The sequence below is a fragment of the Scomber japonicus genome, chromosome 8 (assembly GCF_027409825.1).
Source record: "Scomber japonicus isolate fScoJap1 chromosome 8, fScoJap1.pri, whole genome shotgun sequence".
NCBI classification, from domain to species: Eukaryota; Metazoa; Chordata; class Actinopteri; order Scombriformes; family Scombridae; genus Scomber; species Scomber japonicus.
This window is the reverse complement of record NC_070585.1, coordinates 11,666,474-11,684,311: the sequence shown is the minus strand read 5'-3', so window position 1 is coordinate 11,684,311 and position 17,838 is coordinate 11,666,474. Positions and strand designations below refer to the sequence as shown.

At 41.8% G+C, this 17,838-nt stretch overlaps 2 protein-coding genes across 5 annotated transcripts in view; both read left to right on the top strand.

The window, feature by feature from the left end:
• ppp2r2ba (protein phosphatase 2, regulatory subunit B, beta a) overlaps positions 1-8,046 on the top strand; it is a 42,184-nt gene extending 34,138 nt beyond the window's left edge. For all 4 annotated transcript variants that reach the window (XM_053323417.1, XM_053323418.1, XM_053323416.1 and 1 more), the window contains exons 4-10: positions 18-130; positions 2,554-2,731; positions 2,861-3,025; positions 4,882-5,051; positions 5,637-5,728; positions 5,821-5,944; positions 7,891-8,046. In XM_053323417.1, coding sequence (XP_053179392.1) covers positions 18-130; positions 2,554-2,731; positions 2,861-3,025; positions 4,882-5,051; positions 5,637-5,728; positions 5,821-5,944; positions 7,891-8,046 — 998 coding nt within the window. The remainder of the gene's footprint in view (positions 1-17; positions 131-2,553; positions 2,732-2,860; positions 3,026-4,881; positions 5,052-5,636; positions 5,729-5,820; positions 5,945-7,890) is intronic.
• Positions 8,047-10,794: 2,748 nt separating this feature from the next.
• gpr151 (G protein-coupled receptor 151) lies at positions 10,795-12,051 on the top strand. The gene has a single exon (XM_053324253.1). It carries the CDS (start codon positions 10,795-10,797, stop codon positions 12,049-12,051), a length of 1,257 nt encoding a protein of 418 aa, XP_053180228.1.
• Positions 12,052-17,838: the final 5,787 nt, after the last annotated feature.

The window sequence follows — 17,838 nt, the reverse complement described above, 5'->3', positions numbered from 1 at the left end:
TGATGTATCCATCCCAGACAAGACGGTTAAGCTGTGGAAGATCAGCGAGAGAGACAAGCGTCCGGAGGGCTACAACCTGAAGGATGAGGATGGACGGATCAGGGACCCGTCGACCATCACGTCGCTACGGGTAAGAGGTCAAACACCACCCAAAGGAGCACATGTACTCTGGTTTCTCAAAACTGAACTGTTTGGCTTGAGAGTGAATACCAGGTTATGATCTGAAGACTGAATAAAACATTTAAAGCTAAAGCATCATTTCTTCTTTCAAAAGTAGAGGTGGGAAACTCATTATCATACAATTGTTAATCATATAAATGTAAAAATGAAAACTTACTGTCTCTATTTCCATTAATATTTGACAAAAGTAGCTCATTTTAAGTCCTCACAATGTGCCATGAATTACTGAGCCGTAAAAGTCATTACAGGCCAGTGCAGACATTAGGATTAAGTGCTCCATTTATTTGTTTCATATGTAGATTTTAACATCTATAGCGTACCATAAAGAACTCTCATAGTGATTAATCGTATGTAACAAGAAGAATAATCAAAATAATTTCACATTATGTAAAGTATATTTTATCTTCTTTGTGCTATCATCTTTAACAATGAAATTTAAAGGTAATTCAGTAATTTAGAGAGCTGAAAATTAAATGAAACAAAGCTTGTAAAGTTTTGAATGAGCTTGTCTTTTCTAGAAAGGCAAAATCCTTATTGAGTAGTCTGAAGACTGAGCAGGAACAACACAGATAAGCTGATTAAATCAAAATTTAGCATTCACTCATTCATTATGCTATGATAGCCTTTAATCCTGCATAGACTTCTTAGCATTACAAACTGTAACTGTATCAGAGTCAGTACACGCATTTAAAAACCTGCTGAATATCACACAGTAAGGACAATTTTGAACTTGGACTGGCGGCAGAGAGTGAGAATGAGTGATCGATGCGTGCACTGAGGTGAAGACCATGAAGGGATCATCCTCTCCCTCTCTCTCTCCCCCTCTATCTCATTCTTATCACTCCAGTACCTCTTTAATTTTCACACAAAGACAGCACACACATAGGACTGTGTGTTTGTGTGTGTGTGTGTGTGTGTGTGTGTGGAGGGGGGTACGTGCGTGCGTGCCTGTGTGCCTGTGTGTGTCTGCCATAGTAGATTAGTGCTGTGTTCAGCGTGTCTGTCCCTCTTTGTCTGGCTGACCGGGGGATCATAGCAACCTGGAGGACAGGCCGGGACTGTGGCAATCCTGTTTAGAGGCTGTGAAATTTGGGTGGGTGTTGGGGGTGGTGGTGGTGGGGGTGGCAGAGAGACGGAGAGAGAGAAACACAAAAATATGATTACAAAATGTAGCCGACAAATCAAACAAATCAAATGTAAGGTTTTTTTCCATTCAGTATCTCCTTTAAAAATCAAATATGCAGGAAATTGCTTTAAATGTCTAGGTAGTGGGTAGATTTCATAGAGAATGTGTCACTTTTAAAAGCATGATTATTTCAATTTCAAATATTCCGTACATACTAAGGAAGAGGATCCACTGAGAAGGTGCAGGGGCAGGCTGAACCGTGTAAGTGGGGGTTATGGGTTAATACGGTCCATGTCTTTCTGGACAGTGAGTGAAAGACATGGAAATGAAGTGACACCCATGGAGATACAGCAGCCTGCTGGGCTGCCATGTCTCTCTGTCAGTGCCAGCAACGGACGAGAGAAAGAGGGAAGAAGCAGTCGATTTGTTCTCCTCTCCTCCTCCCCTCCCTTCTCTCTTTGTCTGGGTTTTATCTGGCCAACGGGGGGCTGCATGCAGACTGGTGCTGGGCGTCTTTGAAGCCGGAGCAGCACTGTGCTACTGTGTGCATGCGTGTGTGTGTGTATGTGTGTGTGTGTGTGTGTTTGTGTGTATGTGTGTGTGTGTGTGTGTGTGTGTGTGTGTGTGTGTGAGCTTGTCTTAATTCTGCAGAGTTCAGTTATCATTCCTCAGCAGGGCCTAGCGATGCCCTCGGGCCATCTCTCTTTCCCTCTCTCTTTCCACCTTCCTCGCTTTCTGTCTTTTCTCTCTCTCGTTCTCACACACACACACACACACACACATACACACACAAATAAGAGAACAGGAGTGACTTCTTCAGCACTTCGAAAGAGAGAGAGAGAGAAACAGTGGGAGGCATGATCACTGAGTAGCCATGTAGCAAACAGATATTCACAGTCTGATTGAACCAGCTCATCAAACAGCCCCAGAGCCCTTCCGTCGCTGCCTCTGTGTCATTAAGATTTGTGGAGTAAATGTCATATGAGTCCCTGGAGTCATCTGGTCGTGGTTCACACACACACACACACACACACACACACACACACACACACACACACACACACACACACACACACACACACTTGCTGTATATTCACATGCACAAAATGCACACAGATAAATATCTAAGAAAGCCTCTAGGAGACCAGCATCAAAGTGCATAAGATATTGTATCAGTGTTACAGAATATATCAAAGCCCCCCCCTCCCCCCCCCCTTCCCTTTCTAATGGACTTCTGTCTACACCAGGTGCCGGTGCTGCAGCCTATGGACTTGATGGTTGAAGCTACAGCCAGGCGAGTATTCAGCAATGCCCACACGTACCACATCAACTCCATCTCTGTCAACTCCGACCTTCAGACGTACATCTCCACTGATGACCTCAGGGTGAACCTGTGGAACCTGGAGATCACTGACCGCAGCTTCAGTATCCTCTCATCTGTGTCTTTCTCTACATTCAGAACCTATTATTAAAGATTGCATAAACCTGTGAAAACATAATTGTCAGAGCCTGTAGTGTCTATCTGAAAGTTCTTCCTTAGCACCTGCTTCTCAGACATTGTGGACATCAAACCGGCCAACATGGAGGAGCTCACCGAAGTGATCACCTCAGCAGAGTTTCACCCACAGCACTGTCACACCTTTGCCTACAGCAGCAGCAAGGGCTCTATACGCCTCTGTGACATGAGACAGGCCGCTCTCTGTGACAAACACTGCAAATGTGAGTGCATTTCTAGTGGGGAAATACTACAACCCTCTATTTTTATTATATTTCTTTTGGCTTTAGAACAGTCAAATGAAAAGATGCTGAACCTAAAAACATGAAGATCAGATGTAATAAACCCACCCACCTGACTGTAGAATGCAACTCTTCCAATATCCCAGAAACGACTCCAAGGATGTGACCCCTGCATCCTTTGTGCGGTTGTGACAGGAAGCCGCCCCCCCCCCCCCCCCCCCCCACTCAATATGCCACAATTGATAACCCATCAATAAATCTCTCTGTGTGTCACAAACAATGAATGGCCTTCTCTAAAGCTCACTATCACATGCATACACTTTGCTCCAATGAATAATGAATACATTGACATTTTAGCTGGGAAATCAATGGCTTAAGAGCAATCGCATTAGCCCCTCATGGACACACCTTGTTGTTCAATAATGTCAGTCATTTCCTCAGACATATTGACGTATTCACCAGAGCGTACGATAACACGGCCTGTTGAATTTAACATTAGCATTTTAGGGTTAAATAAGAAAAAAATAAAGGATTTGGGTGTAAATGTGAAGTCTTGATATTCACCCTACACTATATGCACACTGTGATTGTTCTATATCGACATGTGCATGCCATTTCTTGTTAGGTGTTTGCCGTACTAGACTATCCACATACACACACACACACACAAAGCAGGCAGGTGCTCTCGTTAGCCTCAGGACAGATCTGTTAATACCTACGCTGCATGAATGCGTGAGGCTCACAGCAATGTTATAATGCCCTCCCACTCAAACACACACACAGCTCCTCCTTCCCTTGACATCCACACACACTCACACACACACATAAAACTTCCTGAACCTCCTAGCTACATAAACATCAAACACACACCCACAATCATACTGTATCTCCTTCCGTACCTATAAATCTGAGAGGGCTGCTGAAATCAATCAGTGTTAGACAGAAGATGGATGGACGGATGGATGAGGGAAGGATGGATGGAGGTACAGGAGGGGATTGCCAAAACACTGAGCCTCAGGATAGAGAGAGAAAGAGGCCAAACAGCCGCCCTGCCAACTCCCCAGGGACCCTATTATACACCCCTGGAGTGGGATGGGAGGGAGGACACACACACATGCATATATACATGCACACATTGCACACACCCTCGTATACACAAACACTCCTTTACTGACACACACACACAAATCCAGTAAGGCTCAAATGGGCCCAGCACTTTGACATTGATTTGTTTTTCTTATCCCTTCCTCACCCCCCTATTTTTTCATCTCTCACACCGCATCCCTTGTTAGGCTCCCCATTGACACATCATAGAGCTATTCTCCTGGCCTCAACTGAGGAGGAGAGAGGAGGTGGGGAGGAGGAGAAAGGTGGGGGCATTTTTTGGAGCCATGGAGACGAGAGAGGGGAGGAATGGTGGGAGGAGAGGAGGAGGAGCAGGGAGCAACAATAACTTGACAGCTAACGATGGAATGCCTGGCTCTTATCCCCAGCGTGCTGGCCTGCACACAGATCAGCAGCTGCCAAAATCAATATGAATCATAACCAATATTTACCCAGCATGCTGACCCACAACTGTCTCCCTAAGCACACAGAGAAATAATCCTGCGAAGAGATGCAGCTGCCACAGCAAAATCTTGCATTCAGGCATTGTTGTGCAGTTATTGTTCACTAATGACGGCCCCCACCACCCAAACAAAATGTGCTTTATGTTTTCACAGCAAATGATTAAAAGAGTTGCGGGAGGAAAAACATCTCTTTTAAGCTGCGACCTCCTACGGTGTGAATATGTTTTCTGTGTCAAAAGATAACAGCTTCTTGTTCATTGTCTCTTGTAGACTTTGAGGAGCCGGAGGATCCCTCCACTCGTTCCTTTTTCTCTGAAATCATCTCATCCATCTCTGACGTCAAGTTCAGCCACAACGGGCGCTACCTGATGACAAGGGACTACCTCACTGTCAAAGTGTGGGACCTTCAAATGGAGAACAAACCACTTGAGACATACCAGGTACGCTTTCTTTATGTTTTCATACACTTGTTGGACAGCCTGAAGGCTCTAAAGATAATTCTCAGCTGGTGACATTATTAAATAATGGTTAGGCCCAGATCAAATCAAAACCTATTGATTTCAGACTAATCACTCAACTTAATCCTGTTTCACTGTCACCCTGCGAATCTGCAACTGTGTCATCTTTAGCAATTACCCCAGAAGGGCTTATTGAGCTGACTGCTCATAAGAAGACAGATAGTGACAGTGCTCACGCAACCTGAAGGGCAAAACCTCCCACTGAGTGGTCACCAGGGTCAGATCCACACTGTCTGATCAGGGGAAGCCATCTTAGGGCAGGTCATGATTGATAAGGCCATCATCTGGGCTCAAGGGATTCTCTGTCCAATTCCAGCTCCACGTACACCTGCTACCTACCATCTTAGCGTAGGTCACCAGGTCTGAAGGGATTACTGAAAGTAGAGCATAGGGCAATGCAGCCTGTGGTTGTCCACTGAATGGCTATGTAATGAACTTTAGATGCTGGGAAAGTGTGATCTTAATTCCTTAATTAGTTCAGACATTCACTTTTTGTTTGTTTTGCAGGTTCACGACTATTTACGGGGAAAACTTTGCTCTCTGTATGAAAATGACTGCATCTTTGACAAGTTTGAGTGTGTCTGGAATGGCTCAGATAGGTGAGATTTCCTCCATCCATCCATACATCCATATATCCGTACATCCATACATCTATCTTAATAACCTTCCCTTCTCCTCTGCTCCCCCTCAGTGTCATCATGACTGGCTCCTACAATAATTTTTTCCGAATGTTTGACCGGAACACCAAACGGGACGTCACACTGGAAGCATCCAGAGAGAACAGCAAGCCCAGAGCCATTCTCAAGCCTCGCAAGGTACAACACTTCTCATCAAAATAAGCAATCCTACATCATGAAGTAGTGAGTGGGTGAAACTGGATCTGCTCTCTCATAATACCTGGGACTCCCAGGCAGTCAGGACAACTGAAGAAGCCTCTGTGATGACAAATTAGTACTTGTAGATATCCTGTAACTTAAGGTGGAGGCTTGTAATAACAACAACACTGCTCTCTGCTGATATATGTTTCTTTGTCTGAATGTGATATATCTGTGAGGTGGTGGAGCAGGAGGCAAAGGAACAGAAGAGGAATTTTTCAACAGATTATCTTCCTCATAATTATTTTAGGGTAGTGTGCATTAATTGCATATTAAAATACACCTGCTTTGTCAGTAAATCTCACAATACAGTGCTACAACAGGTCAGAGTCATGTGAAATTCACATACCAGCAGGAAAGGGACAAATAAAAATTTACATATGAAATATAAATAATTTTCTTAAGTTAAAGCAACTAATTAGGGACATTAGCAGGGGCACAATAAGATCACTGGAGGCCCCTGGGCTACAGAACTTTATGAGGCCCCCCCACCCCGCACCCCCACTACAGGACTTTATGAGCCCCCCATCCCTAAGTGGTTGACACACTATATTTCGCCTATAAAAACTCAATACAAGGTCATATTTGGCTCTGTGCCATTTATTTGTACCATCGTATGTACCAATGTATGTACCATTAACTATGTGCATTTCACTTTTGCAAATGAGCCAACATATGCTCACCCACACACACAATTACATCAGCACAATACTTCACTTATAGCTAATAATAACTGTAGGCTATGCAACAAAACAAACATATTGCAAGTAAATAACTGATTCATCTCTGTGCCATTTATATATTTAGTATATGTAGGCCTAACATTAACTATGTGCATTTCATTTTTGCAAATGAGCCAACATGCACTCACACACACAATTACAACACCACTTGGGTATGAACACTGGGTTCTGAATACAGTTACATTGTATCAAAATGAAAGATATGGGGGGGAGTGCGCTCTCAGTGTCGCACCATCCCCATCACTTTTACCACCAGATGTCCCTGTAGTGCAGCGGCGTGTGCAGTACGGTCGAGTGTTCATTAGCCTACATAATTATTCTCAATTCTTAGAGACCCCCCATGGTGGAGGCCCTGGGGCTGTAGCCCAGGTTAGCCCATTCATTAATGCACCCCTGGACATTAGAGAATGCTTGATTAATAAACATTAGATGTTTCATCCCCATTTGCGCTTACATAATTTCTTTTGACAAAAAAATGAACATGTTGGACTGGTAAACATAAAATTACTGTGCACTATGAACTAACATAAAATGACCTGTTTCCTGACTAAAACTGCTCTAAATCTGTGTTTTTACATGAACAATAGTTTAAATGTCTATGGGTCATGTGAATATGGAAGCTCAATGATGAACCCAGAGAGAATGATCACCTGGCTCCCTCAGCTCTACAGAGCATGTAGTGTCTTTCGGCTCATTGTTTTGGTTTTACTCTACAGTTTTGTTTCACTCTCACTGCTCTGATGAACCTTTTTTCCAGCTGCAGCAGACAGCTATTTTCAAACTGTGATAAACCAAATCTAAGCTGTCTGTCTGTCTGCCCAGCATCAGACAGCAGACAGACAAAGTTAGTGAGCTGGTGAACATAGTTGAGCATTTAGCAGCTAAAGAGGCTAATATTTAGTTAGTGACCAAAACTAGCTTAAAGGAGAGGGACATGTAGATGAGCAACTGTTTACAACCATTATATTAATTTTATAGGGGATGATATGTCAGTGCTGTGTTTACAGCATGTTCTCTTGCTCACAGGTGGCCAAAAATGAATTCATGCTGCTTTTACATCACTGAAATCAGTTTAATTTGTCTTTGGAAATTGTGCCTGCTCTCACATCTTCACGCCTCTTCATCCCTGTTTTTGTTCTCCAGGTGTGTGTGGGAGGGAAACGTCGTAAGGATGAGATCAGTGTTGACAGCTTAGACTTCAGCAAGAAGATACTTCACACTACGTGGCACCCACATGAGAACATCATCGCAGTGGCAGCCACCAACAACCTCTACATCTTCCAAGACAAGGTCAACTAAAGGGCAAGCTGCCCCTGCTGACCCCTGACTCCATACATGAGGGTGAGGGAGGGAGAGGTAGGGCGGGAGAAAGAGAGAGATGGAGCTCTAATCTACATCCTCCTCCTACTCCTCCTCTCCCTATGTCTTGTTGCTGCTGTCTTGAATTTCACTGCTCTGCTGAGGAAGTGTAGAGTTTCCTGGAGGGGGGAAATATCCAGTGACTGAAACGGGTGCAGTATGAATTTGGTGAAGCGGGAAACGGATACAGCCTGGGTACAGCCACAAGAAAAGGATTCCTTGAAATCAAGAGTGAACTTTCATTCTTCAATTTGACTTCTAATTTAATTTATTTAGCCACGTTGGACACCTACAGAAGCGACTCCTGTGCATTTATGCAACAAGAGGATTGCTGCATGAGTAACGTGATGTAGCAGCCCTCTGGACCCTGAGGAAAGGGATGGATGTGGGTATTCTGAACAAAATGTAGAGCACACAGACAGAGATCTAGCTTACATGATGGTGGCTCATTGTCATGTAGCAACAGTGCCCCCTCTCTTTGAATCTGCTCATGCTACAGTGCATGTGACCAACCCTGCTGTTCTCCTAACTGAGGGAAAGTGGTGGACAGTGCAACCTGCTGCAGAATTCTTACATAAAAAGGAAGAGACTGTTAATCTCTGACCCCACAAACTGAGAGTTTTCTCTGCCTGTGACACACGGTCAGTCTTTCTAGTACCAATTTTTTGTCTCCCTGGTGAGACCGCTGTAGTCTGTAATGTGAATGAAGCCCTTCAAGGCTGTGTCAATGGTTTTATTTAATGCTGTTGTTTTATCAAGTCCTTCTCTTGGTCAATGAGTCTGTTTAGAAAGCTGTGGTGCCTTCTTTTGGTATGTGGGGGTTTGATGTACTGGGGGCGGGAGGGACTGGGGCGGGGGGGTTGGGGACTGAGTACAAGGCAGGAGTGTGAATGTTTCAAATGACATGTTAACTTAGGAATTTTCTTTTTGTTTTTTTTTCCTCGTTCTCTCTATAAACAAACATTTAAAAAAGGCTCCACTGAGGTCCCAAGTGGAAAAAGTGCTTGAAGCAGTGTAGTCAAGATTACATTATAGCACCGGCTACAAGCTTGAGTTCAGGGGAGGGGACGTTTCTACTTTTACACTCTGATGTGTACAAAGTAATTGTTGCCCTGCAGTCAGTCTGATGTCATCCGTTTGCAAGAGACACGAAAAAAGCCACATTCATTTTTTTTTTGTGCAAAATTCCTGCTGAAAAAATAAATTCCCCACCTCATTTTTTTAACCTATTTGGATAGTGCTAAAAATGATCTGAAGATGGTTGAACTGTAAACTTTTCATGTCAAAGCACTGAACTTCAATTTGAGATTTCTTGGCGTAACATAATGCTAGCATAACTCATTTTGCATGCGTTGGATTTAAATCTGATGAAACTGACAACCTGCACATAGATAACCAAACATCTACAGATCATTTGAAGCACTATACAAGTAAGATACTTGCTTTCTCCAGTGGCTACAGGAAGTAGCCAGTTTATGTTTTGTTTTTAGATGACCTGTCCATGTTCCTCCTCTTGCTGAATCAAGATGGGTAACGTGGAACGGTTAGTAGGTTGGGTTTTTAGCTTTGATCAGTTTGGAGATTTTGTTTTAAGAGCCAACTCCCATTAAGGAAAGCAGTCAAAGGTCTAAATGAACTCTGTGAAATCAGGGAATTATTAAGTGTGATTCCTTTAAACAGTAATGTCTTCTAAACAACCTCCTTTGTGACACTTCTAATTGAAACAAACAAAAAAAAACATTTTATAGCTCAGAATGTATTTAAATGCAATTAATTACCATGCAGTCTTTATGCTTACTGGACTTTCTTTGAATAAAAAATAATAAAGATGTGCAAGTTCAAATTCTGCATCATTGGATCTCCTCTGTTATGAATCAAACTGAGTGTAAATCAATGTATTTATGTCCTCATTGTGTTCATTTACAGCTGCTTTTGGTGTTAGGGTGCCCCCATGTGGATAAAGCCAGCAATAGATTTCCTTTGCTTTAACTGGACACAGATGGTGTTTGATTTTAAATAACTACTTTTATAGTTTTCATCATTTCTTCTGATTATTCTTGTTTATTAATATTACACATTTTTAAATAATCTATGGGTGAGGAAACTCTCTCAAAATAATCACTGACTCACCCTAATAGCTCATATAATATAATCATGTTTTGGGGTCTTTTTGTAACAAATTCGAAAATGTCTGTGCTGAAGATTTCATGCACAGATTTCAAAACTAAAAATCCTCGATCATCAATAGTATTTTTTTTTTTTACTTTTAAGGAAAACCTTTCTAACTCACAAATATTTACTACAAATTACAAATCCATTACATTCATATGTCGCACTGTGTGCATTATGCAGACTTTCCCTAATTGGCCCCGTGAGGCTGAAGTCTACGCACATTTTGTCAGCTGGGGACACTAGCTGTCAATCAAACAGCATCTTTATAACCAGCTGCAGAAGCTGCATCACTGTGTCTCAGGATAAACTCGGACACAGACAGACAGAGCTCCACTGTGATCACTGATTGTCAATCGATACCTTCTCTGATGCGATTATTCTTACAGGTTTAGATTCAGGTGGCTTCTAAGTATATTGCGTTTTTCTTTAAGGTATTTCCATTTTTATCACATCTTTTTGGTCTCCTGGCAACTTTTTTGCATATTTTCTCCATCGCACCATCCTTCTTTGGAAAAGATGGACAAACTGAGTGAGAACAATGCGACCGTGGTGAACAGCTCTTTAGACAAGTGGCGATTCAATGAACGCGGCTCGTACCAACACCTGGACCCCGGGGAGCTGAGGGTCCTGGTGCCGGCTATTCTGGGAGTTATCTGTGTCCTGGGTGTGGTTTGTAACCTCACTGCGATGGTCATCTTGTTCTCCAACGCCCATAAGGGCAAACTATCTCTCATCAACTCCCTCATCTTCAACCTAATGTTTGCTGACGGGCTGGTGCTGGCTTTCACGGTGCCTTTCCGAGCCGCCTCCTACTCCAAGGCCAGCTGGAGTCTGGGCTGGGTGGTGTGCAAGACGGCCGACTGGTTCTTCCAGTCCTGTATGGCGGCGAAGAGCTTCACTGTGGCGGTCATGGCCAAGTCGTGCTACCGTTACGTGTCCAATCCCTCCAAGCAGGTGAGCATCCACCTGGGCTCCATCCTGGTGGTGCCCTTCTTCATCTGGCTGTGCGCCTGCTCTGTCACCGTCCCTCACTGGCTGTTTGCAAAGCTGCAGAGGGGGATCCGCGGGCTGGTGTGTGTGCTGGCGGTTCCTCCTGAAGCCCGGGATTTCATGACTGTGTACGTCAAAGCGTACCCCCTGGGAGTCTACTGTGCCCCTCTCAGCTTTGCCCTGATATATTTCTGGAGGGCTTACGGCCAGTGCCAGCGCCGCTCCAGTAAGACTCAGAACCTGCGCACACAGATCCGATCCAGAAAGCTCACCTTGATGCTGTTCAGCCTGACCGTAGCCATGGCCATCCTCTGGCTTCCACAGTGGGTAGTCTGGGTTTGGGAGCGACATTTGGCTGAGAAAGACATTGGAGGAGCTCGCCCCATCATGTCTCCTCCTCCTCTTCTTCTGATCCTCTCTGCTCAGCTGTTAACTTTTTCTCTGTCTCTGGTGAACCCTCTCATCGTCCTCTCCCTCTCAGAGGAGTTCAGAGAGGGGTACCGAGGTCTTTGGAGGCGGCTCACCCTGCGCAAACAACCTCCACCAAAGCCAAAGCCCGGACCTCACAATCCTACCACTCTCAAGTCGCCTTGCCCCAGACCAGAGACCTCAGGCCAGCACAGGGAGGAAAGGAGCCTTCAAGAAGTAGATAAGGCGAGCCTCAAAGATGGGATTGTGTTGCCAGATGTGGAGCAGTTCTGGAACGAGAGGGAGACTGGCTCGCACGCAGATGAAAATGATCCTGTGCCGTGGGAGCACCAGAACAAAGAGGAGAACAAGTAACAACCAGCAGGCTGATCCTCTGATCCTCAGTCTTCAGACAGCAGCAACTTCATCTGCAGACCTCAGTAAAACGGTATTCTGTGAACTCTGTGTATGATATTATTCAAAGGTAAGAAGTGTGGAATACAGCTAAGTGTGGACTACAAATAGAGCAGTATCTCTATATATTATAAACATTACAATAATGTTGTATTTGTATTGTTTCTTGGGGAGGAACTAGATAATTATTAGTACAATATGATTGTTGGTGGCTGTAAATCAAAGCTATACTGCAAGTTGGATGACAATGTCAATTCAATATAGATCTACATGTATATTTTCAGTGTGCCATACAGCGAATGATCATTTTAGTTGTAGATTTATTAAAGTATTTGGGCATCATACTGCCTGTTATATAATCATTTTAAAGACTTAGGGTGTTACAAGAAAAAAACCTTCTAAATCTGAAATCTCAGTTGGAGATCAATGTGTTTTTAGTACATTCATGCAGTTTTGATGTAAGAGTCAGTGTTTCCTGTCCTTTCTGTGTGATAGATTATTTTGCACTCATTATGTATTTGAATAACCAGTGTTTAAAATAAAGACAGTTGTAAAAATGGCAGCTTGTGGATGATAAAATTGTGTCTTCTGTCAAAAATCATACAGATGAGTGGTAACTTATAGAAGCATGACGTCAGTATAGTCTGTTGTGTGCATTTGTAATTGGTGAAAGACAGTGCACACAGACACACACACACACATATGTACAGTACAGTCTTAATTAGATGGATCAGTCATCACCGGATGGTCTCCTGCTGACTTGGTTCATTAAATATATTTTTAAGGGCATCAATTAGAATTACCAAGGGTTCTAATTAAAGATAAAGAGCTTTCCTCTGAACCCAGATGTAGTCGTGTCGGTGGTCTCACCTCTCTAGGAGCAGTTCTCTCTTCATTGATCTGAATATACATGATAGGTCAAAACCTCGAAGTTAGAAGGATAAACAACACGAGGAAATCATGCCTGAGCTGATCAGTGATCGATTTGACTGTCTGCTGTAACAGCACCCCAGCTGTGCTGAATGAGGCCCCATGCAAATAATACACCTCTACACATCAAAAGATACACTTTTCCAACTTTATTGACCTCACCACCCACACAGGTTCAATGTAATGTGAGGTATGCATTATAAAAAGTAAAAAAAAAAAAATAGATGTAGGAGTCATCCCATGGTTACCTAACACTTCTTTTTACTCCCTCCCCTATCTTGTGACATTTTCCTCTCATTATTCATTTATGTTGACCTTTTATTGCCAGAGGCAAGTACCTCAATCAGAGCAACACTTAACTATATAACCCACCATCAGTCCCTGGGGTAGTGGCCTGGCCATAGACACTGCAGGCAAAGCAAAATGTGTTTGGACTGAAATTTTAACCTGCACTGTATAAATAAAGCAATGGTTAAAAGGTGACAGGACAACAATAATAAATGTGAACAATGGTGGCAGTGGTCTCATTATCTTTACATACATCACGTGACCTCCACTAGCAGCAATTGCAGCAATTCCAGCACTGACAAAGCACATTCATCTGTACTGTTTAATTTACTAACCAGTACATATATATGTGAATCACTACTGGTGCAATCGTGGCCATTATACGTTTCAGTCACTGTCTTACACTCAGGAAACTGTTTAACTCTTAACTTTCAGTGCACTAATCTGTAATTCACAGGACATTTAAAAGCCTTTACATGGCCATGGTGCACAAGCCTGGTGTTATCACTTGTTGTAAGCTAACTGCCCTCCCAGGACTGACATCTCCCTTTCTTGTGAATCGTAATCAGTATTCACCATCAGTAAAGGTAAAGCATAGTGTTCCATAGACATTTTAACTTTTAAAGCAGGAAAACAACAGGTGGAATAATAACATTATACATGAGCCAGTAGCAGCACTCTGGTATTGTGCTCATTCACTCACTGACATGGCTTACATGGCCATTGTTAATGTTATTATTTACACCTGTGCTTTTCCTGCTTTGACAAGCCAAAGTCTCTGCTGTAAGAGGGGTCTATAGCAAATGCAAAGCAATAAATTGTGAGATTTAAGTAAATGTACCCTTATGGACACTATTTTGGGGCACTATATACTCCTTCAATCTTTACATTCAAACACCCAAATACAACAGAGATAAGTAAACACAGTGCATTAGGTGACAAATAAGGACCAATTTCAGATGCTGGTGACCTCATGTAATTCTCAGCATATCTCTGTCTAAGCCTAATCAGCTGAAGAACTGACAACCCCTGTGTGCATGCAGGGCTTTTAAAAGGTGACTCAACACTGGTCCAGCTGGACCTCATTAGGTCAAAGTGACTAATGACTTTTTGTGTTGAGGGCATACAGTATTGTAGTGTACCATCATTACACAAGATGTTTTGAAACGCAAAACTCATAATTTAGTCATTCTGGTATATTTCGTGTTGCGTTATCTGCTTATACTGTTTCAGTAAAAGGAGGTAATATATATTTTAATACAAAATAGCAAAGTCAATATAAGAGTACTTTTATCAGTGCTCAATAATAATGAGCTGCCTGATTATAGAGTTCAGAATTAATAAGGTCAAAAATCAGTGACTGATTGAGAGAAAACTGTGAAAAACAGATGAAATAATCAACATTTACAAGTGGAAAAACAACTCAGCTTTAATTAGGTCATTATACAAGGTGGGGGAGCTTTCAGCAGGTGAAATCCTCTCTTTACTGCCCTCCTGGCTGTGGCCCCCTCCCACTGTGAGGTGAGGCAGGGGTGTCGTTTTATCCCTTAGCCAATCATCATCTCTAATAAATGAAACTCCACAGGAAGTGATATGCTAGCTAAGGCTAATTATGCTCAGCAGGAGAGGTTGGCTGCAATTAAACCACATGCTAAAACCTTGGCCACCAACACTGCATCTCCCTCTGAGTCAGCCTCCCTCTAGTCCTGGGGAAAATCACCTGGCTCTTTAAGTCCGCAGAGAGCTGAGGGAGAGAGAGAGTGTGTGTATGTGTTTTTGTGTTCGAGTAAGGTTGGTTCGGGGGGTCTGGCCTTGGTATTTAGCAGTCTTTTGATTAGAATAAATCAGAGAGCTTTCATCTTAGTAAAGGATGAGTGGATCTAAAGGACAGACACCTTTCAGCACTTCCAGCAGAACTAAGAGGGGTGCCATTTAAACCTATAGCTACATTATCGATCAGTAACTGTTCCAATAGGAGAGGATACGGGTCTGACTCAGAAGTGAAGCTTTTGCTCCATTTTTGCTGAATAAATCCTCAAGTGACTGCTTACTGAGGCTGCTCCTCAGTTGCTTCCCAGAACCTGAACATAAAAGCCTCTGGTAATAATGCTTACTCAAAAAACAAAAAAACAACTCCAAACCATGCTGTGCCTTGAGGAAGTTTAATTGATTAAATTACTATTGAACCTGACAGGTAATTATCAGCCTTGGAAACAGCTGTCTTAACTCAAGGTCCACTTATTCACTTGTTCCGGAGCTTTTGACTACATCCCACAATCTTCATCAGCAGATTGGGTATATTCAGTTGTTATGGGACAGGAGATGTACAAAATGTCCATGATTCTGAGCACATCTAGGACTTTTCATCAGTCTTGACTTATTCCAACTAACTTGACCCTTTCACATGGATTATTGGTTCAGTCAAACTGTGGACTATTAGTTTGACTGTGTTACATCTTTTTCTAAAACATTTTATGAAGATAAACATTATGATTATTATATTGTATTTATGTCTTATTACTGACTGGTGCTTTGCATGACTGCGTGTGTCAAAACATGGTTATAATCAGTATTATTTGGTTGTGTTATGTTGCCTTATTATGTTTGCATGGCTATAAATAGTGGATATTATCTTTATATTATTGAACTAATATTTTGCTATTTCTATGTCCTCTGCCTGGCTTGTGTATTGAGCATGCTTACATTTGTAGCTATTGTTTCTTAATGCCATCTTGTTGTCATCTGTTACTTTTAACCATCACTTCATTGGTTTATTGTTTATTGTTTGTATTATTAGTATTATTTTGATCCCCATTAGTAGTTACCAAGGCAACGGCTAGTCCTCCTGGCTGGCCAACACTGGCACATTTTACAGAAAAGTTCATCAGTGTGTGTTGTTCTTATAAATAAATAAATGAAAATGAAACAAATATACTGACATGTATTACACAATGTTACGCTGTGCATTTTACCAACAGTTAATTACCAAATCAAGGTATAGTGCAGGGACATGATTTATATTTTCCAGGAAAAACATGCACTCTGAATTGAGATTTCTTGGATTAATGAAATACCTAACCTAACAATGAGTCATAGTGCAAGACAATAGACTTATCACAATTGCCCAGAGTGCAGAAGTCATTGTGTCTGTGTGCAGTGTTCTGTACATTAATCATTTCTGCAGGATGTACTGCCTGCAGCAAATGTTGAAAATTGAGCTCATTTGTAATATTTTGATGTTACTCATTCAATGAGCTGCCACTGAGCGAGCTCTTGAATCTAAAAATGATTCTTTAATCCTGAGCATACAATAAGCATTAAAAACACAACCAGTTAAAATGTATAACTTTATTTATTTATTTTTTTTCTCCATGTGTTTATTTGAATTCCAGTTGAAGACTCAGTGTTGCACAGTGCCTGAGTTTGCATAGGTTGGATAAGAAGGTAAAACATGGCACCTGTATTTCCATTTTACAGATAAAACCAGGCGGCTTCCAAAGTAGTCACACTACAAATAGACCAGTTTTATAACAGTACCTCAGTAATGCCAAGAGTTGTCACTGTTACATAGCCTGCAGTCATTGTTGCTGTACATTTAGGTCAGGAGGGAAGTCCCACTGAACAGTTTTAGCAACATCTTTGAACAAACACAAAAAATGATTCACTTCTGCTAGATGCAACATTTGACTCTAAATTAAATCATAATGCAGTATTAAGATGCTTAATAGATATATGCAAATTAAACTGACGCTCATTCATGTTCCTAATATGAAGTTATAAAACAAAGGTGTCTTACTCACTGATTGTCAGTGAAAGAACAAGAAATGCACTGAAGTGATACTTTATCTATTTACTGTTTGGTATCAAAGGCTCACCTCCTGTAGGCTTGAAAGGTGTCTATTTTGGACAGTTGGTAGCTTGTGGATTGGGACATTTGAAGCCCACAAAAGGTAAGTGTTTGATATCAAAGCAATGATTAAAAGTGCAGTCCACAATAATATAAAATCATAAAAACAAAAGAAATTTAAAAACAACTGAAAAACATTTCCTGCTACATTTAAGACACGTGTCTCTCATCATAAGCATTTACTTACAGCATGCATGCTGGGTTTTGACTGGTCCCAGTTAAAAGCCCATTTTTATTCACATAAAAGAAGCGTAAGCACTTCACTTTCGGCAGATTTTTCTTAATATAAGATATCCCTTTACAGCTGATGCTCTTTAGGAGGCACCATGTTTAGTACACAGGTTATGCTGTAAACATTCATGTTTTCTTTGCTTTGTGAATAAATACTCCTTGGACAGTGTTTAAACACTGCCAACACATATGGAACAATTTCACATTCCCATCAACATTTGGGACAATAAAAAAATAAAATAAAATTCACAGCTCTGGCTGTTTCAAGTGGATAAAGCAAGCCTAAAAAGCCTTAAGTCTTAGATTTAAACTAAGTGTGATATGTTCTGTGACTTAATTCTGTGATTCCACAATGTTCTCTTAATACAACTCAGAAATGTACATATACTTTT

Excerpts from the sequence above, each read along its gene's own strand:
- gpr151 (XM_053324253.1), top strand. The coding sequence starts at position 10,795 with ATGGACAAACTGAGTGAGAACAATGCGACCGTGGTGAACAGCTCTTTA.